Source organism: Silurus aristotelis (genome assembly GCF_946808225.1).
Source record: "Silurus aristotelis genome assembly, chromosome: 7".
Classification (NCBI taxonomy): Eukaryota; Metazoa; Chordata; class Actinopteri; order Siluriformes; family Siluridae; genus Silurus; species Silurus aristotelis.
The window spans coordinates 5,558,343-5,577,486 of record NC_139580.1 but is presented as its reverse complement, the minus strand read 5'-3'; the positions used below and the strand labels follow the sequence as shown (position 1 = coordinate 5,577,486).

Here is a 19,144-nt window from a genome sequence, read left to right as displayed (position 1 = left end):
CTATTTCCAGATGTCACACCAAGTACTTTTCTAGCTGCCTCCCTCATCACTCCTGCAGTAGTTGCCCAATCATCCGGCACCTCTTCACCACCACCAAGCCCCTGTCTGACCTCTTCCCTGAACCTCACACTACACTCTTCCTCCTTCAGTTTCCACCATCTTATTCTTCTTTCAAACCTTACTTTCCTCCTCTTCTTCTTCGCCTCCAAAACCATCCTACAGACCACCATCCGATGCTGTCTAGCTACACTGTCCCCCACCAACACCTTACAGTCTCCAATCTCCTTCAGGTTGCATCTCCTACACAGAAGATAATCCACCTGTGTGCACCTTCCTCCACTCTTATACGTCACCCTATGATCCTCCTTCTTCTTAAAATACGTGTTCACCACTGCCATTTCCATCCTTTTAGCAAAATCTACCACCATCTGCCCTTCCACATTGCTCTCCTTAAAACCATACCTACCCATCACCACCTCATCACCTCTGTTCCCTTCACCTACATGCCCATTAAAGTCTGCCCCAATCACCAATCGTTCTTTCCTAGGTACACCATCTACCACTTCATCTAATTCACTCCAGAATCTTTCTTTCTCCTCCATCTCACAGCCAACTTGTGGAGCATAGGCACTGATGACATTTATCATCATCCCTTCAACTTCCACCTTCACGATCATCACCCTATCAGAAACTCTCTTCACCTCCACTACACTCTTACTGTACGCTTCCTTCAGAATCACCCCTACACCATTTCTCTTTCCATCAACACCATGATAAAACAGTTTAAACCCACCTCCAATGTTCCTGGCCTTACTCCCTTTCCACTTGGTCTCCTGAACACACAACACATCTACCTTTCTCCTCTCCATCATATCAGCTATCTCTCTCCCTTTACCCGTCATAGTACCAACATTTAAAGTACCAACCCGAACCTCTACTCTCCTACACTGCTCCTTTTCCTGCCGTCTCTGTAGACGCCTTCCTCCTCTCCTTCTCCTCCTTCGGCCAACAGTAGCCCAATTTCCACCGGTACCCTGTCGGCTAACGATACCTGTGGCGGTCGTTGTTAACCCGGGCCTCAACCGATCCGGTATGAAATTCTCATTTGTGATCCGCATATTTGATTTGGCACATGTTTTACGCTGGATGCCCTTCCTAACGCAACCCTCCCCATTTACCCGGGCTTGGGACCGGCACTAAGAGTACACTGGCTTGTGCCCCCCTAATGGCTGGGTTAAAAACTGTAATAATTATATTCTTTAATTTAACTTTAATAACAATATAATAAAAACAACAAAAAAGAATAGTTACAATAAAGACTGTTTTAATAATAAAAAAGTAAATGTATATACATACTGTATATGTGTGTGTGTGTGTGTGTGTGTGTGTGTGTGTTGCATACACTAAGTAACATGGTCACACACTGTCCCTTACCTGGTGGCAGGTGTGTATGTAGGTGTGGGCTGCGAGTGTGCAGGTCTCTCTGTGCCTCCCCAGTAGGTGGCGCAGTTTGTCCGGATGATTTGGATCATTTGGGTAAAGAATTTGGCTTAAATGTGTGTATTTGGTGCATTTCACGGCCAGACGTGTCCACTGAGTCTGTACTTCGTCAAGGTGTGTCTTAGTTTGGGATCGGACGCCGTGCTCAGGTTCTCTGCCACGCTGTAGTGTCTGTTCAGGGACACATAACACTCAACAGTTTCCCAGTAGCTCAGATACTTCACGCTCAGGGTTCGTGTTATTTGGTTTATTCTAATTGGGTTTGTGGGGGCAAAATGTGCTTACTTAAAGAGTCCCCTCGTGTCCTACCGTTAACGATGTACAGACCCAGACTCCGACTGAGCTGCAGGAGATCTTTGCCTGTGGTGAGACCTGAGATGTTGTATGGATTAGAGAAAGTGGCATTGAGTAAAAGACAAGAGGTGGAGCTGGAGGTAGCAGAGCTGAAGATGTTAAGGTTTTCGTTGGGAGTGACGACGATGGACAGGATTAGAAATGAGTTTATTAGAGGGACAGCACATGTAGGACGTTTGGACATTATAATTATTATAATTAACATTTATTTTTCAATATTCACTGCAGTCTATTAACAGTCAGGCCCTGGTTGCTTAGCAACCAATCAGTGAGTGGATGGATAAAGTCCTGAATTTATTTCTGGTTGAGATGCAAAATATTCCACACCATCGTCACCATCACCTCCGTCTTCATCAACATCATCATCATCACCACTTCCATGATCATCATCATCATTACAAACACCTGCCATCTCCACCACCATAATCACCACCTCCACCATCATCACCACCATCATTACCATCACCTTCATCATCATCATCATCACCACATCCATGACCATCACTATCACCTCCATCATCATCATTACAAACACCTGCCATCTCCACCACCATAATCACCACCTCTATCATCATCACCACCATCAGCACCATCACCTCCATCATCATCATCATCATCACATCCATGACCATCACTATCACCTCCATCATCATCATTACAAACACCTGCCATCTCCACCACCATAATCACCACCTCCATTATCATCAGCACCATTATTACCATCACCTTTATCATCATCACCACATCAATGACCATCACTATCACCGCCATCATCATCATTACTAACACCTGCCATCTCCACCTCCACCATCATCAACACCATTATTACCATCACCTTCATCATCATCATCATCATCATCATCATCATCATCATCACCACATCCATGACCATCACTAACACTTTCATCATCATCATCATTACAAACACCTGCCATCTCCACCACCATAATCATCACCTCCATCATCATCCTTATCATCATCCTTATCACCACCTCCACCATCATCACCACCATCATTACCATCACCTCCATCATCATCATCATCATCATCACCACCACCACCTCCACGACCATCATCATTAGAAACACCTGCCATCTCCACCACCATAATCACCACCTCCATCATCATCACCACCATCATTACCATCACCTTCATCATCATCATCATCATCATAATCACCACATCCATGACCATCACCATCACCTCCATCATCATCATTACAAACACCTGCCATCTCCACCACCATAATCACCACCTCCATCATCATCACCACCATCATTACCATCACCTTCATCATCATCATCATCATCATCACCACATCCATGACCATCACTATCACCTCCATCATCATCATTACTAACACCTGCCATCTCCACCACCATAATCATCACCTCCATCATCATCCTTATCATCATCCTTATCACCACCTCCACCATCATCACCACCATCATTACCATCATCTCCATCATCATTATCATCATCATCATCACCACCACCACCTCCATGACCATCATCATTACAAACACCTGCCATCTCCACCACCATAATCACCACCTCTATCATCATCACCACCATCATTACCATCACCTCCATCATCATCACCACATCAATGACCATCACTACCACCTCCATCATCATCATCATTACTAACACCTGCCATCTTCACCACCAATCACCACCTCCACCATCAATACCACCATCATTACCATCACCTCCATCATCATCATCATCATCACCACCTCCATGACCATCATTAACACCTCTATCATCATTATCATCATTACAAACACCTGCCATCTCCACCACCATAATCATCACCTCCATCATCATCCTTATCATCATCATAATTATCACCTCCACCATCATTACCATCACCTCCATCATCATTATTATCACCACCATCATTAGCATCATCACCACCATCATCACCTGACCTCCATCATCACCATCACCTTTATCATCAGCATCTTCATCACATCCATCATCATCATTATCACCACCTCCACCATTATCACCATCACCTCCATCATCACCATCATTAATTTTTACCACCTGCCATCTCCATCACACCATTGTCACCATCACCTCCATCTTCATCACCAACATCATCATCGTCACCACCTCTATGACCATCATCATCATTACAAACACCTGCCATCTTCACCCCTATTATCATCACCACCATCATTACCATCACCTTCATCATCATCACCACCACATCCATGACTATCACTATCACCTCCATCATCATCATTATCTTCACCACCATAATCATCACCTCCATCATAATCATTATCACCACCTCCACCATCATCACCATCACCACCATCATTAGCATAATCACCATCACCACCATCATCACCTGACCTCCATCATTACCATCACCTCCATCATCACCAATTTCATCACCTCCATCATCATTATCATTATCACCACCTCCACTATCATCACCATCACCACCATCACCTCCATCATCACCATCATCATTAATTACTATGTATCTGGGACCAAATCAGTTTCTTCTACTCCGTTAGCTGTTCTGGACTGAAAAACAGCTATTTCATTTTGCTTCCATTCTTCCTCTCCTGTTCTGACAACAGGGAGCGCTATTGAGTCAAATAAACCAGCGCAAACCATTACACGCCCATAAACCCCGCTTCTTGTTCTCTGATTGGCTAGTCTTATATATCTACTCCGATATTATTTGAAAAACCGGTTGTCAGTTAGAAAGATTATCCAATCGTTACCAAGAAGGCGGGGCTTGTCGAAAACGAGAAGTAAAAAAAAAAATAGGAGAAAAACAGACGTCATCGTGCCGACATGGCGTCCCTCCTGCAGCCCGACAGAGTGGAGTATCTGGTCCGCGGGGAGAAGAAGATCCGCGCCCCGCTCTCTCAGCTCTACTTCTGCCGCTACTGCAGCGAGCTGCGCTCTCTGGAATGCGTGTCGCATGAAGTGAGTATCGCAAACCCGCGTTATTCTTCCTCCATAAACCTTCGGACCATTCACCGTGTCATTTCCCCGCCCATTTATTATCTGTCCTTACACCCGATTGGCTGAGTCACTTGTCAATCATACGTATTGCCGGAAACTCGCGATCTTATTGATCAGCCCAGATGTCTGTTTCACTGTTTTTCACAATGGGCGGGACATTCATCGATAACTAGCTAGCTAGTTCAGGAAAAAGGCTTTATTTTGAAATAAACTACTGAAATTCTGACATGTTTTAGGTCGTAAAATGATATAAAAATGTATTTATGTAAAAGAGTTGGATATGCGGCATATTTGATATTTATTCAAACATATTTGGCGTGTTACTGGTTAGCTAGTTAGTGATGTGACTTAGCATCACCACACCCGGCTAATTCAGTCACATCGCTTATTATTAATATTATTATTATTATTATTATTATTATTATTATTATTATTATTATTATATGCATTATACTTTAATAACCTTTTATTTATTTATAATGTGTAAATAAATATAATACACACACATTGTATATATAATTAGGGGTGTAACGGTTCACAAAATTCACGGTTCGGTACTTCGGTATTTAAGTCACGGTTCGGATCGATATCAGTACAGTTTGGGGGAAAAGGAATGCAAAACATGAAACTGCTTATCATTTTCTGTTAACGCAGTTTATTATTATTATTATTATTATTATTATTATTATTATTATTAACATTTGTGAACATCAGCAGTTTATATATACCCCATTTGGGTAATACAGATGTGTATATAAGTGTGTGTGTGTGTGTGTGTGTGTGTGTGTGTGTGTGTGTGTGTTATGTTTAATATAAAATTGTGTGTGTGTTCAGGTTGACTCTCATTACTGTCCCAGTTGTCTGGAGAGCATGCCATCAGCTGAGGCGAAGCTCAAGAAAAACCGGTAAACTCTTTTCTATTTTGGTACTTTTATGTTTCTATAGATTTATATAATAATAATTATTATTATGATAATATATGAGTAATATATTATCGATTATAATACTATTATATTATTATTATTATTATTATTATTATTATTATTATTATTATAATAACCTCTCCAGAGCAGCAGTTCGAGATCAGTACAGATCTGTATTTTTCCCTCTTTTGGTTTTATATAATGGTTTCTTAAAGCTGCTTGTGTGTTTCATGAAGAGAAATAGGTTTTAAATATGAGACCCACAAAAAGCTTGTCCTTGTTGTGTCTTTAGACACTCGCAATATTACGAAAATCCAACAGTCTATCGGTTACTGAAGTAATACACTCTGAATATACAGACACTCGGGTACAAAGTAGAGTCAGAGACAAACTGAGTCAGAATTTAATCGAAATACCATTGTGCCTGCTGATGCCCTCGTAACACTGAGTTTGGTTTTCAGATGTGCGAACTGTTTCGACTGCCCTTGCTGCATGCACACTCTGTCCACACGAGCCACCAACATCCCAGCGCCGATGCCCGACGACCCGACTAAGACCACCATGAAGAAGGCATATTACCTGGCGTGTGGATTCTGCCGCTGGACCTCGCGTGACGTCGGCATGGCCGATAAATCCGTGGGTGAGGATCCTGCTCTTCAGTCAGGAGTCCACAAGCGGGCTTCTGTCCTCTATGAAAGCCTGAGACTCCATCAATAAAAAAAAAAAAAATTCCCCCTTTGATGTTTTATCGTTTTATCGACGTATCAATAGTTGTTCTAGTAACATTTGTACCTCTGCATAGTGTAACCCGGTGTGTAACGATCGTGTCTTCGGAGTGTAACACGGTGTGTAACGTTTGTATTTCTGCTTAGTGTAGTGTAACGTGTGTGTGTGTGTGTGTGTGTGTGTGTGTGTGTGCGTGTGTGTTGTAGCCAGTGGAGGATGGCAGGAACCAGAGAATCCTCACACTCAGAGGGTAAGTGTCTTCGTGAAGCCATGAAAATACTCTTCCTCTTTATGTGTGGATGATGTCAGTTCTGTTTGACGTCTTCACGTCTGTGCTCACGCTGTCGCTTCCTCAGATCAACAAACTCATCGAGTATTATCAACAACTGGCCCAGAGAGAAAAGCTGGAGAGAGACAGGAAGAAACTGGCCCGCAGACGTCCGTTCATGCCACAGGCCTTCTCGGTACACACACACACACACACACACACACACACACACACACACACACACACACACACACACACATGCTTGATGTGACATTTACAGCATAAGCCCCGCCCCTGTCCCGTTCATATTCCGTTTATGGTCCTATATTTGCATACTAGCCCCCGATTGGCTCTTATATTTTATGACACAATAGCACCGGACTGTAGAATTACTCACTTTTAAAATACAGTTTTTTATTTTTATAATACAATTATTTATTCAATTAACCCGTATTATAATAATAATAATAATAATAATAATAATAATATAATTTTTAACCCTTTACCTGTCTGCACAGTAATTTGTCCCCCTAGTGGCTGAAATGTCACCTCCAGCATTCATACTTTATACTCTCTTTTTTTTTTTTTTTTTATCTAAAATTGCTTCGTCAATTTTATTTGATTTCTTTTTTATATTTGCAATATTAAAATAAATATTTGCAATTGCCAAATTCAACACTGCATGCTGACAGCTTTATAACCCTTTCATGTGAAAATAAATTTAGATAAGTGTATGAATAAAATAGTCATATAAAAAAAATAAATAATAAAAAAGTCAGTGTTCAAAATGCATCTATTAGTGCAAAAAGCTACTACTATTATTATTATTATTATTATTATTGTCCATTTATGAATGTAAAAGATTATGGCTAAAAGTATTGGGACACCCGACTGTAACCTCAAAGTTGGAGGCACACAATTGTACAGGACGTCTTGAACTCGGATGTGGAAGATCTCCAGCTGTAGAGCTCCAACCCTGTTGTGAATGCCATTTTTGGGATGAATGTGAACTGCACTCCAGACCTTCTCACCTCTTACCTACATCTGCACCTGACTTTACTTTACTTCCCAGAAGAGTGGCGCTTATTATAAGTAAAAATGGAGACTAAATGTGGAACAGGACGTTAAAAAAAAGAAAAAGAAGCACATGCGAATGTTATGGTTAGGTGTCCACATACTTTTGGCTCAGAGTGGCTTGTCTGTGAGTAAGGAGACTTTGCATGAAAGGGTTAAATCACATTATTATTATTATTATTGTTATTCCTGTTAAACCAGGGTCTGAAATTAACCTGCACTTACAGCTGTGTTTTGTAATTATATTCTGCTCCTGGTGTTAATTTCTAACCCTGTTCATGTGCAGCTTTGCTTATAATTTCAGGGACGAAGCGAATCTGCCATGTCGCTGCTTGTGCCGAAGTTTCACCTTCTTCTTTTCTCTTGTCTCCTGTCTTTCTATGCATGCGCACGCCGATCTTTTGGTTCGCACCCCCACCACCACCTCCTCCTTCTCTTCTTCTTCTTCCTCCTCTTCACCAGCAACACACCATTCACGTGGTGGTGAGTGGCACTTTCTTCCCAACTCCCGAGTGAAAAGAAGCCTTTCATGTCTCGTCCTCTCTCTCGGTTCCGCTCAGGCGCTTCTGGGATCAAATGAGATCTTTACAGAAGACCTTTTTAGATGTAAGATCGCGCGGGGTGGGGGGGGGGCTGGGGTACAGGAACGCGGTAGGAATTACGGATCGGAGCGCCCGAGAAGCGAACGTCGGAGCCTGTAGGCTTAATATTAATCCAGATGTGTTTACGTATATTTTATGATATCGGCTCCAACGGCTTGCTAGAGCGAGTCCCAAACAGGGTCGCAAAGGGGCGGAAAACGTACGGTAAATCCCCGGAAACTTTCCATGGGAATTTCATCTGTGGAATTTTTGAAATATTCCAAATGAGAAACTTTTAACTTCTAAAGCATTTATTAGGAATGAATGGGAAGACATTTGGGGGAATGTATATGAACTGTGTCATATACAAACATAAATATAAACATGTAGTGTAATTTAGTTGCACAATCGCATACACACAGCACAAGGAAGTTTGAAACACAAATGGATGTAATGTTTATGTAATCTACATGAAAACTCAACACGATGGACTTTTCGTGACGTTATTTTGTGTGCAGGATTGAAGAAATGATGGTATGTTATGGAAAAACGCCCAGTGCCTGTAGTGTGAATCTGATTTTTTTAATTCAACTGAAATTGCATTTAATCTTTTTTTTTTTCCCCAAAAACTAGATTTCAGATCCCTCTTATTGGCACACCTGCAATTTTGTAAATTCCTAGTTGATTCCCATTTATTCCCATGGACTGGTTTCCAGTTTTGAAAATCCCTGGAATTTTGCTACTGTAGTTCCGAACAAACGTCCGACTGAATCATTTTGCTTTAAATCTGTACATCAGGGATTGTTATCGGTGCTGTGAGTGATTTAGTTTGGTCTGATGGTGGTTTCTCGGTTGTGTGTAAAGGAGAAGTACGGCCTGGGCACCCGGCTTCAGAGGCAGAGATCCGGAGCTCCCATCAGCGCCCTCTACGGCCTCTCGTGAGTATTCCTCCTCATATTCCCCCTTATATACTTCACATATATACACACTCCTGGTAATAACAACTTTAGAAATGAAATCATGATAATAAATCCACAAGACTGAAATATTGAAGATGTACAGTGTGAACGTGTCATTTACAACAATATTACATGAAAGATAAAGATTTTAGCATTATTGGTGCTTTCCAGATGTGATTTTTGCTTGATTAGTGCATGCCAGATGTGATTTTTGCTAAATTTAATGCAGGCCAGGTTTCAAGGAATTTTAGTGCACGCCAGATGTGATTTCTGCAGCATTACTGCACGCCTGATGTGATTGCTACAGCATTAGCACATGCCAGATGTGATTTTTGCCAAAATTTCATGCTTGTCGAAGGTGATTTTTGCAACTTAAGCTCAAACCACTCCAGATGTGGTTTTTGCTTTATTCTTATGCTCCAGATGTGTTTTTGTTTTATTAGTGAATTCCAGATGCGATTCTTACAGTGTTGGTGCATGCCAGATGCGAAATTTGCGTTATTAATGCATGACAGGTGTAATTAATTGCGGTGTTGGTGCACGCCAGATGTGAGTTTTGCAGTGAGACATCACGCAAGATGTCATGTCATTTCTCTGTCCTTTCCAATAGACCAAATTAGTTTTTTTAGTGTTGATGGACCGTTTGTGAGAGATTCACACACACACACACACACACACACACACACGCGCGCACACACGCACACGCACGTGTATTAGTGCCTCCTAATTCTACACTTATTTCTGCACATTTTAGCTACACAGCTTTTGTGTGTGTGTGTGTGTGTGTGTGTGTGTGTGTGTCGTGTGCAGTCTGAAGGAAGGTGAGGAGCAGAAGGAAGTCAGTATTGAACCTGCTCAGGCACTGGATGAGGTGGAACCTCTGCCTGAAGATTATTACACACGACCTGTTAACCTGACTGAAGGTGTGGTGTTTTTTTTTTTTTGTGCTTATTTTTTTTCTCTCTCTCACACACTTTCCCTCACGCTTTCCTTCACTCTCTCTCACTCCCACTCCCCCTCTCTCTCTCTCTCTCTCTCTCTCTCTCTCTCTCTCTCTCTCTCTCTCACACACATTCTCTCTCTCTCTCTCTCTCACACTCTCTCCCTCATGCTCTCCTTCTCTCTCTCTCACTCCCACTCCCCCCCTCCCTCTCTCTCTCTCTCTCTCTCCCACTCCCCCCCTCTCTCTCTCTCTCTCTCTCTCTCTCACACACACTCTCTCCCTCATGCTCTCCTTCACTCTCTCTCACTCCCACTCTCTCCTCCACTCTCTCTTTCTCTCTCTCTCTCTCTCTCTCTCTCTCTCTCTCTCTCTCTCTCTCACACACACACACTCTCTCCCTCATGCTCTCCTTCACTCTCTCTCACTCCCACTCTCTCCTCCCCTCTCTCTCTCTCTCTCTCTCTCTCTCTCTCTCTCTCTCTCTCTCTCTCTCGGATACACACCAGGATTGGGTGTGGTTTGTGAGATCTGCTGATTCTTCACAGACTCTTACAATCTTTTTTCTCCTTTTTTTCCTCTCCTTTTTTCCCCCTCTTATTTTTAAATACGCTCGTTTAGTCGTGCATGTGCGTCGTCTTCAGGTGCATCCCTGACATAAACGCGACTGTAGAAGATGTTCTGGCCGTAGGAGAGAAGGTGGGCCATGGAAACATCAACTCCTCCTCACGGATGAACAAAGCAGGCGTTGTGTTCCTGATAACTGTAAGTTTGGTGAATAAAGTGGTCAATGATGGTTTTTGGGTGAAGGAGACGTATGTGGCCATCACCCCACTCTCTACACCAGCCACCAAAGTCACCATCTCTAACGTTGGTTGAAAATGAAGTGATTGTGAAAGAGCCGAGTCGGCTTGGTAGACCTGTCAGAGGGGTGAGAATTATCCCGCTAAGGTGCAAAAATTAAACACTCAAGCATGTGCTATCCTTCAGGAGACACGTTTCTGAACCCTTTCAATAAAACTTTGGACCTATCCTTCTGGGTGATTAGTGGTGAGAACTCGTGCGAGTCGTGAGGCCGAAACGCAGGACTCGCCTGCAGAAACACACTCTAAGAGGATAGAGTGAGATAGAGTGCGCTCCGAATGCCGTAAGGCATGCTCTGTGTGGCCCTGATGGCACCATCACTTCAGACCCAGTGGAGATGAGAAGATTAGCTGGAGAGTTTTACTCACTTTCATTCTCTCCCTCACGCTCTCCTTGACTTTCTTTTGCTCTTTTGCCCTGTCTTAATCTGTTTTCGCTCTCGTTATTTTATCTCTCACTTTCTCTCCTTTTGTAGTTGTCATTCTCTTTTGCTCACTTCCTCTCCCTCTTTCTTTCGCACTTTCTCTTGACAAACTCCATTATATTTGTGTATATATTGTGGAGTAAGAGAGGGTTTACAGTGCAGTAAATCTATCATTATAATAAACCCATATGTTGCTGTTATGTTGGGCACAGCAGTAACGTGTGTGTGTGTGTGTGTGTGTGTGTGTGTGTGTGTGTGTGTGTGTGTGTGTGTGTGTGTGTGTGTGTGTGTGTTTCAGTAACGACACTACGCCAGAGGTTGCTTCAGCCTGACTTCCAGCCTGCAGGAGCGTCTCAGCTTCACCCCAAACACAAGCACTTGCTGATGAAGCGCTCGCTGCGCTGCAGGGTCCGTATATAACGCTCAGTTGCGAACGTGACGTCACGTCGCATTACACGCTACGGTTAACGTTAATGCTGTTAACGCTGTGTACCGTATTATTATTTTTTTTTCTCCCCGTCAGAAATGCGAGCACAACCTGAGCAAACCGGAGTTCAACCCGACCTCCATCAAGTTTAAAATCCAGCTGGTGGCTGTGTGAGTACAACACACACACACGCTCACACACACACGCACACATGCACAGCACTGTTTTTTTTCATACAGATGATTCTTCTTGGACTTGTGTGTGTGTGTGTGTGTGTGTGTGTGTGTGTGTGTGTGTGTGTGTGTGTGTGTGTGTGTGTGCGCACGCAGGAGCTATATCCCTGAAGTGAGGATTATGTCTATTCCAAACCTGCGTCACATGAAGGTAAGTGTTCCTCCTGCTCCAGGTTACACTACCAATTTACAGAATCACCTCAAACACTCACACAAAGTGGAGAGTTGCTTTCTTTCATTGGCACCTCGTGATATCACGCCCACAATATTCTTGAATCGGTGCAAACCAGATGAGGACGGGTTTCTCTCAAGGTTTCTTCCTCATTGATTCTCAGAGAGTTTTTCCTTTACCACAGTTGAGTGTGTAAAGCTACAACTACAACTGTGTAAAGCTGCTTTGACACAATATTCATTGTTAAAAGTACAATACAAATAAAAATTTATTGAATTTAAATGCAGTGTCATGGACAAACCCTCAGCACTGTAGGACATGGTGATGTCACATGACTTCATTCATTATTTTCACATAAATAAATCCACTGTGGCGACCCCTGATGGGAGCAGCTGAAAGATGATGATGATATATAAATAAATATATATAGTCATGTACAAAAATGTTTACATGGGCATTTGATCTATATTTTAACAATATAGGAAGATTAACTATAAGTAATGTAGTATATTAAGTAATATAACTAAAGAAAAAAAGAACATTTTTTTTTTTAAGATCTGTAAAAAGAAAAATCTGCAATTTCTTGTGAGGAAAAAGTTACATTTCTTTTTATTTCCGAATGGATCAAATTTCCTACAAGTCAGGTGAATATGATTAGAAGGTTGTTACACAGCATTTTGAATTACATTTGCGGCATTAAGCAGATTTAAAATAGATAAAGAATTCGACTTTCCTTATTTCAACCGCAGACATTTAGTTTGGTTTGCTCTTAATTGTTGAAGTGAGAGGTAACTTAACTCTGAAGTGAGAGGTAACTTAACTCTATGAGGCCTTTAGAAAGAAGATTGCACTGTCCGGGAAAAGTCATTTACAAGTGGAGAACATTTCAAACAACTGCCAACATGGTCAGTGCAGGCAGGATGCTCAAAGAAGTCTCCAAAAACCCTAAAAGATCACAGGACATAAAGCAAGCTCTTTATAAAGTTGATGTCAAATTGCACTGTTCTACAATCAGAAATTGACTACACAACTCTATCACGAGAGCTGTAGAACGAGGACACCTTTGCCATCGAAGAAAAACATGACTGTGGTTTGAAACAGAACACAGAAGGCTAAGACTTCAGGAATACTTCGGACCGATGAGTCTAAAATGTGATTACTGTATTTTCCGGACTATAAGCCGCTACTTTTTTCCACTCGGTTTCCCGGTTTGACAAGCTTCAAGCCAAAAAACTGAGCCCCATAACATTAGACCAATGAAATTGCAGAACGGGTTCAGGTGAACCAATGAAACTCTTTATATTAAATCAGATGTGCTCCCACTTAATCGGGCCGCACCACATCATAAATATGGATGATGTTCCTCTGACGTTTGACCTGCCGCTCACTCGGACTGTCTACAGGAAATGTAAATCATTCGTCACGCTGAAAACAACCGGGCATGAAAACACACTTCACCTGTGTTCTGAGCTGCACGGCATCGGGAGAAAAGATTCACCGATGGTGATTTTTAAACCCACGACGATGCCAAAAGATAAACTCCCGAGAGAAATAGTTGTGAAAGGAAGGAGGAAGACAGTGAACAATGACTTTCTTGGTAGGCTACTGTTTAGATACAAGCCTTGTAACAGACACTGTCTTTCATTAAAGCCTGTGTGAAGTTCATTAGTTTCAGTGTAGACACCTGCGGCTTATAGACAGGTGCGGTGTATTTATGTTAAAATAAAAATCTTTATAAAATTCAGTGGGTGCGGCTTATATTTGGGTGCATTTAATAGTCTGGAAATTACGGTATTTGGACACCATAACAGAGGACATGTTTGGGGTAAACCAAAAAACAGCATTTTGGCAAAAGAACCTCATACTGTGAAACATGGAGGTGGTAGTGTTATGGTTTGGGGATGCAGCAGGACCTTGTCAGCTCACCATCACTATGAATTCAACAAAAAGGTGCTTGAGGAGCACGTAAGACCATCTGTAAATAAAATGTAAGCGGAGCTGGACCTTGCAACATGACAATGACCCTAAACATACCAGTAAATTCACCAAGGACTGGCTGAAAAGTAAAAAGCCCAGATCTGAATCCTATTGATATCATGTGGGGTTCTCTGAAACATACTGTGCATGACACCCCCTCAAACATCACACAGCTGGAAGAATTCTGCATTGAGGAGTGGGGGAAACTTTCTTCCAGTCGATGCCAGAAAGTGGTAGATGGCTAGAAGAAACATCTCACTGAGGTTATTTAAGCCAAATGGTGAAACACTCGCTAGTAGGGCATCGGGTCTGATAACTTTTGCCTCATTTGAAATACTAATTTTTGTTGATTTCTTTTGTTTGATAAATAAAAAAAAATATATATATATTTTTTGTTCACATCCAGTAACATCACTTTCATCTACAGGTACAAATTAAAACAAGATCATATATTGACTTGTAAAACATTTCTTAATAAAGAGCTGATTATGGGGTGTCCACATTTTTTCCACATGGCTGTATATAGGTCAGGTGTCTCAATACATTTGAAAACAAAAATCGTATTTATTTATTTATTTATTTTAACTCGCATTATGGGTGAACTCTATCAATAAGTGTGATTAAAGTACGATTGTTATAGTAATACAGTCGTCCCTCGATTTATCGCAGTTCGAATCTCGCGGCCCCACTTTATCGCGATTTTCAATTTTTCGAAACTCTTCTGTTTTGCGAATGGTCCCGGTTTCAGTTCATCAGTAGAAGCGAGTAGCGTTACAAGAAACGTAGGTTTCCGCTTAAAAATTGGTGGTAATGTCCTCTGATAATAATTCGGTGACGTTTCTTTAACCCCGCCTCTTTTTTGACATCATAGGACATTTCAACCAATAAACAAGTAGAGAAACTATGCATAGGCTACGCTATAGTACTGTCCTGTACATTACTTACTATAAATGTGATATTTCTACGAATTTACACAAAATTCACCTCGCTACATTCTCGCACGTTTTCTGTGTGTGTTTAAAGAGTGTGGGAGGACGATTCACGGCTTAAACAATAAAAAACAAATACATTTTTGGGGTGGCATCCGTTTATCGCGGAAATTCGTTTTACGCTGTCGGTTTTGGAGCCGAGCTACCGCAATAAACGGGGGATTACTGTATTTCTTTTTTCTTTTCTTGCAACTCAATTGTACCGTTATTGTTGTTGATAGGAGTCTCAGGTGCTGCTGACCCTGACTAACCCGGTGGAGAGCGTCACCCACGTCAGTCTGTTCACCTGTGAGGAAGAAGATCCAGATGATATTAACAGCACAGCTAAGGTTTACACACACACACACACACACACACACACACACACACACACACACACACACACACACACACACGACAATGGAATTTCTACATGATCTGTATCCTGATGTCAGTTTGTATGTAATGCAGTGTGACATCTTTATATATATTTACATACATACATATACTAAGCAGGATTATGAGTAAAAATAGAAATGTCGTGTGTGTGTGTGTGTGTGTGTGTGTGTGTGTGTGTGTGTGTGTGTAGGTCTTAGTTCCAGCGAAGGAGCTGGTCCTGGCAGGGAAAGACGCAGCGGCGGAATATGACGAGTTGGCTGAGCCGCAGGACTTCCAGGACGACCCGGAGTAAGATATTAACTTTTATCCAACATTTACAGTGCACTCGTAAAATATTCATAGAAACGCTTTACCTTTTACTCATTTTATGTTACAGCTTTAATCCAAAATGGATTCAATTGATAATTTTCATCCTTCAAATTTAACAAACAATACCCCGTAATGACAACGTGAAAGACATTTGTTTGAAACCGGTGAAACTTAATTGAAAATAAAAAAGGAAAATAAATCACGTGTACATAAATATTCACAGCTTTTGCTCAATACATTGCTGAAGCTCTTTGGCACCAATTACAGCCTCAAGTCTTTTTGACTTTAATGCTACAAGCACCTACTTTTGGGCAGTTTCTCCCATTCTTCTTTGCAGAACCTCTTCAGCTCCATCAGGTTGGATGGGGAGTTTCAGATCTCTCCAGAGATGTTCAATAGTCTGGGCTCCTGCTGGGCCACTCAAGAACATTCACAGAGTCGTTCCTTAGCCACTCCTTTGTTATATTGGCTGTGTGGTTGATGAAAGATGAGCCTTTGCCACAGTCTAAAGTATAGAGTGCTCTGGTGCAGGTTTTTATCAAGGACATCTCTGTACATTGCTGTATTCATCTTTCCCTGGTTACTGACCAGTCTCCCAGTTGCTGCTGCTGAAAAACATCCCCACAGCATGATGCTTCCACCACCATGCTTCACTGTAGGGATGGTATTGGTCAGGTGATAAGCGGTGCCTGGTTTCCTCCAGACATGATGCTTGCCATTCAGCCCAAAGAGTTCAATCTTTGTTTCTAATGGCCTGAGAGTCCTTCAGGTGCCTTTTGGTAAACTCCAGACAGGCTGTTATATGACTTTTACTGAGGAGTGGCTTCTGTCTGGCCACTTTACCATACAGGTTTGATTAGTGGAGTGATGCAGAGATGTTATTCTTCTAGAAGTTTCTCCTCTCTTCACAGAAAAATGCTGGACCGTTGGGTTCTTGGTCACCTCCCTGACTAAAGCTCTTCTTCACTGATTGCTCAGTTTGGCTAGGCGGCTCCGCTCCAGGAAGAGACCTGGTGGTTCCAAACTTTTTCCATTTACAGTACAGACCAAAAGTTTGGACACACCTTGTGTGTCCAAACTTTTGGTCTGTACTGTATGGATGATGGAGGCCACTGTGCTTAATGGGGCCTTTAAAGCTGCAGAAAATGTTTCTGTACCCTTCCCCAGTTCTGTGCCTCGATACAATCCTGTCTCGGAGGTCTACAGACAATTTTAGAACAAGGCTTTAATATAACATGTAAAAAGTAAAGCACTTTGAATACTTTGCAGATGTACTGTATATTATGTTAAGACAATTAATTACAATTTAGCAGTTTCATACATTTTACATTAGACATTTACATAAACATAACCTTTAATAGAACTTTAATGTAATAATTCAAATATTTTTTTAATTAAATATTAGCTGATGATTATACTGATGATGAGGAAACAATGTTTAGGTCGATATCAAAAGAAAATTGTCATAACCCCGAGAAAACAAAAAAGAAAAAATCGAATGCACAGCCTCTTGGGACTTCTATACAACTCATTGATTTTTCTACAAATAATAATAAACTAGAAGAACCCACAAAATCTCTCAAAAGTAACTAAATTCTCTCTCCCTCACACTCCCCGCACCTTGCAGTGTGGTGACCTTCAGGAAGTCCAACAAAATCGGTTTCTTCATCAAAGTGATCCCTCAGTATGAGGATGGCAATGTCACGGTGTCCCTCAAGATGCGTCACGACTTCCGCAACCTGGCGGCTCCCATCAGGCCGAGCGAGGAAGGAGAACCTGCTGTAGAGCTTATCTGGCTCACGCACCACGTCGAGCTCAGCTTGGGCCCGCTGGCAGCCTAACACACACACACACACACACACACACACACACACACACACACACACACACACACACACACACACACACACACACACGTATTGATCTACTCACTCCAAACATGAAGACCAGGGTAACACACACACACACACACACACACACGTAGTGATGAAACCCACCTCAATCAAGCCATTACTGATTTACAATAAAACACACACACTACACATCACGTATACGTAACTGTGCTCACACACACACACACACACACACACACACACACACACACACTCTATCTTCTCCTGCATGCCGTCATTGTCCCACAGAGCATCTCATCCTTTTCCGTTCTCGTGTTCCTGTCCATCTCTCAACACCAACACCCCTCCGCTGACCGTGGTCCTGTAGATGGATCGCTCTGCTGAGTACTAACGTGGTCATTGATGGATAATAATTCGTGGTATTTATTCTTACGTTGTAAAAATAGAACATAACCCCGCCGTATTCGTTCTCTTGGCTACATACCGATAGACACGAATCGAAAGCTTACTGAAGTGCAAGTGAAGTGTTTGGTAGCAAAGAGAGCTTTAAAAATAAAGCAGTTCATTAATAAAAGTCTGATATTTAAAAAAAACAAAAAAACAAAACTTGCGTGTATTATTACTAATACAGACTCACCAACTGCATTACGAGGTGATATCAGAAAGTGTCGAGACAAATGGTACTAACTGGGGCTATTCTGTTCACGTGCATTACCACGTCTATGATTTCAGCACGGACAGCAAGTTAGAACAAAGAACAAACGTGAGTCTTTCGACATATGACAACGCTGCAACGAGTTGTTTCGAAAAGCATGCACGCTTCAAGAGCTGAAGAACATCACTCGCAGATGACGAGAGATCATGAAGACCTCAGAGCTCAACCCCTGAAAGTGTGGAAACCGTACACCTCACCTACATCAGTACCTGACTTTACTAACATCCTTGACTTAATCTTCACAAGTCTCCACAAAATCAAGTGGAAAGTTTTCACAGAAGAGTGCAGCTTATTGTAACTGCAAATGTGGATTAAATGTGGAATAGGATGTTTAAGCACACAGCATTCTTGTTCGTGTGCAAGACCAAGATTACTTTTTAAATCTGTCATTTCAATCTTAACATCCAGCCAGATGTAAGACTTGTGTGTAAGACCCTCTGTCACTAGGTGGTGCTGCTGCTTTACGTGATCTATAATGAAAACT

General features: G+C 41.8%; 1 protein-coding gene and 1 long non-coding RNA gene across 3 annotated transcripts; one reads left to right on the top strand and one right to left on the bottom strand.

Moving 5' to 3' along the window:
• Positions 1-2,426: 2,426 nt before the first annotated feature.
• Positions 2,427-3,607, bottom strand: LOC310729279. Its single transcript, XR_014534533.1, has 3 exons — positions 3,552-3,607; positions 2,853-2,915; positions 2,427-2,450 (listed from the first exon to the last, which is right to left on the bottom strand). It is a non-coding gene; the product is annotated as an uncharacterized lncRNA (long non-coding RNA).
• A 997-nt stretch (positions 3,608-4,604) lies between these two features.
• dctn4 (dynactin 4) lies at positions 4,605-18,551 on the top strand. Of its 2 annotated transcripts, XM_083547118.1 has the most exons (14): positions 4,605-4,809; positions 5,683-5,753; positions 6,233-6,411; positions 6,704-6,747; positions 6,854-6,961; positions 8,302-8,322; positions 9,285-9,358; positions 10,190-10,302; positions 11,906-12,015; positions 12,131-12,204; positions 12,364-12,418; positions 15,627-15,734; positions 15,974-16,071; positions 17,720-18,551. In XM_083547118.1, exons 1-14 carry the CDS (start codon positions 4,675-4,677, stop codon positions 17,931-17,933), a joined length of 1,404 nt encoding a protein of 467 aa, XP_083403244.1. In that variant the 5' UTR covers positions 4,605-4,674; the 3' UTR covers positions 17,934-18,551. The 2 variants fall into 2 exon arrangements, with proteins under 2 accessions (XP_083403244.1, XP_083403245.1); XM_083547119.1 differs by lacking the exon at positions 8,302-8,322 and having other exon boundaries at positions 4,628-4,809.
• The last annotated feature ends 593 nt before the right edge of the window (positions 18,552-19,144 follow it).

Coding starts and splice junctions, on each gene's coding strand:
- dctn4 (XM_083547118.1), top strand. CDS start 4,675: ATGGCGTCCCTCCTGCAGCCCGACAGAGTGGAGTATCTGGTCCGCGGG. Junction 6,962..8,301: donor TCATGCCACAGGCCTTCTCG/GTACACACACAC, acceptor CCTCTTCACCAG/CAACACACCATTCACGTGGT. Junction 16,072..17,719: donor GACTTCCAGGACGACCCGGA/GTAAGATATTAA, acceptor CGCACCTTGCAG/TGTGGTGACCTTCAGGAAGT.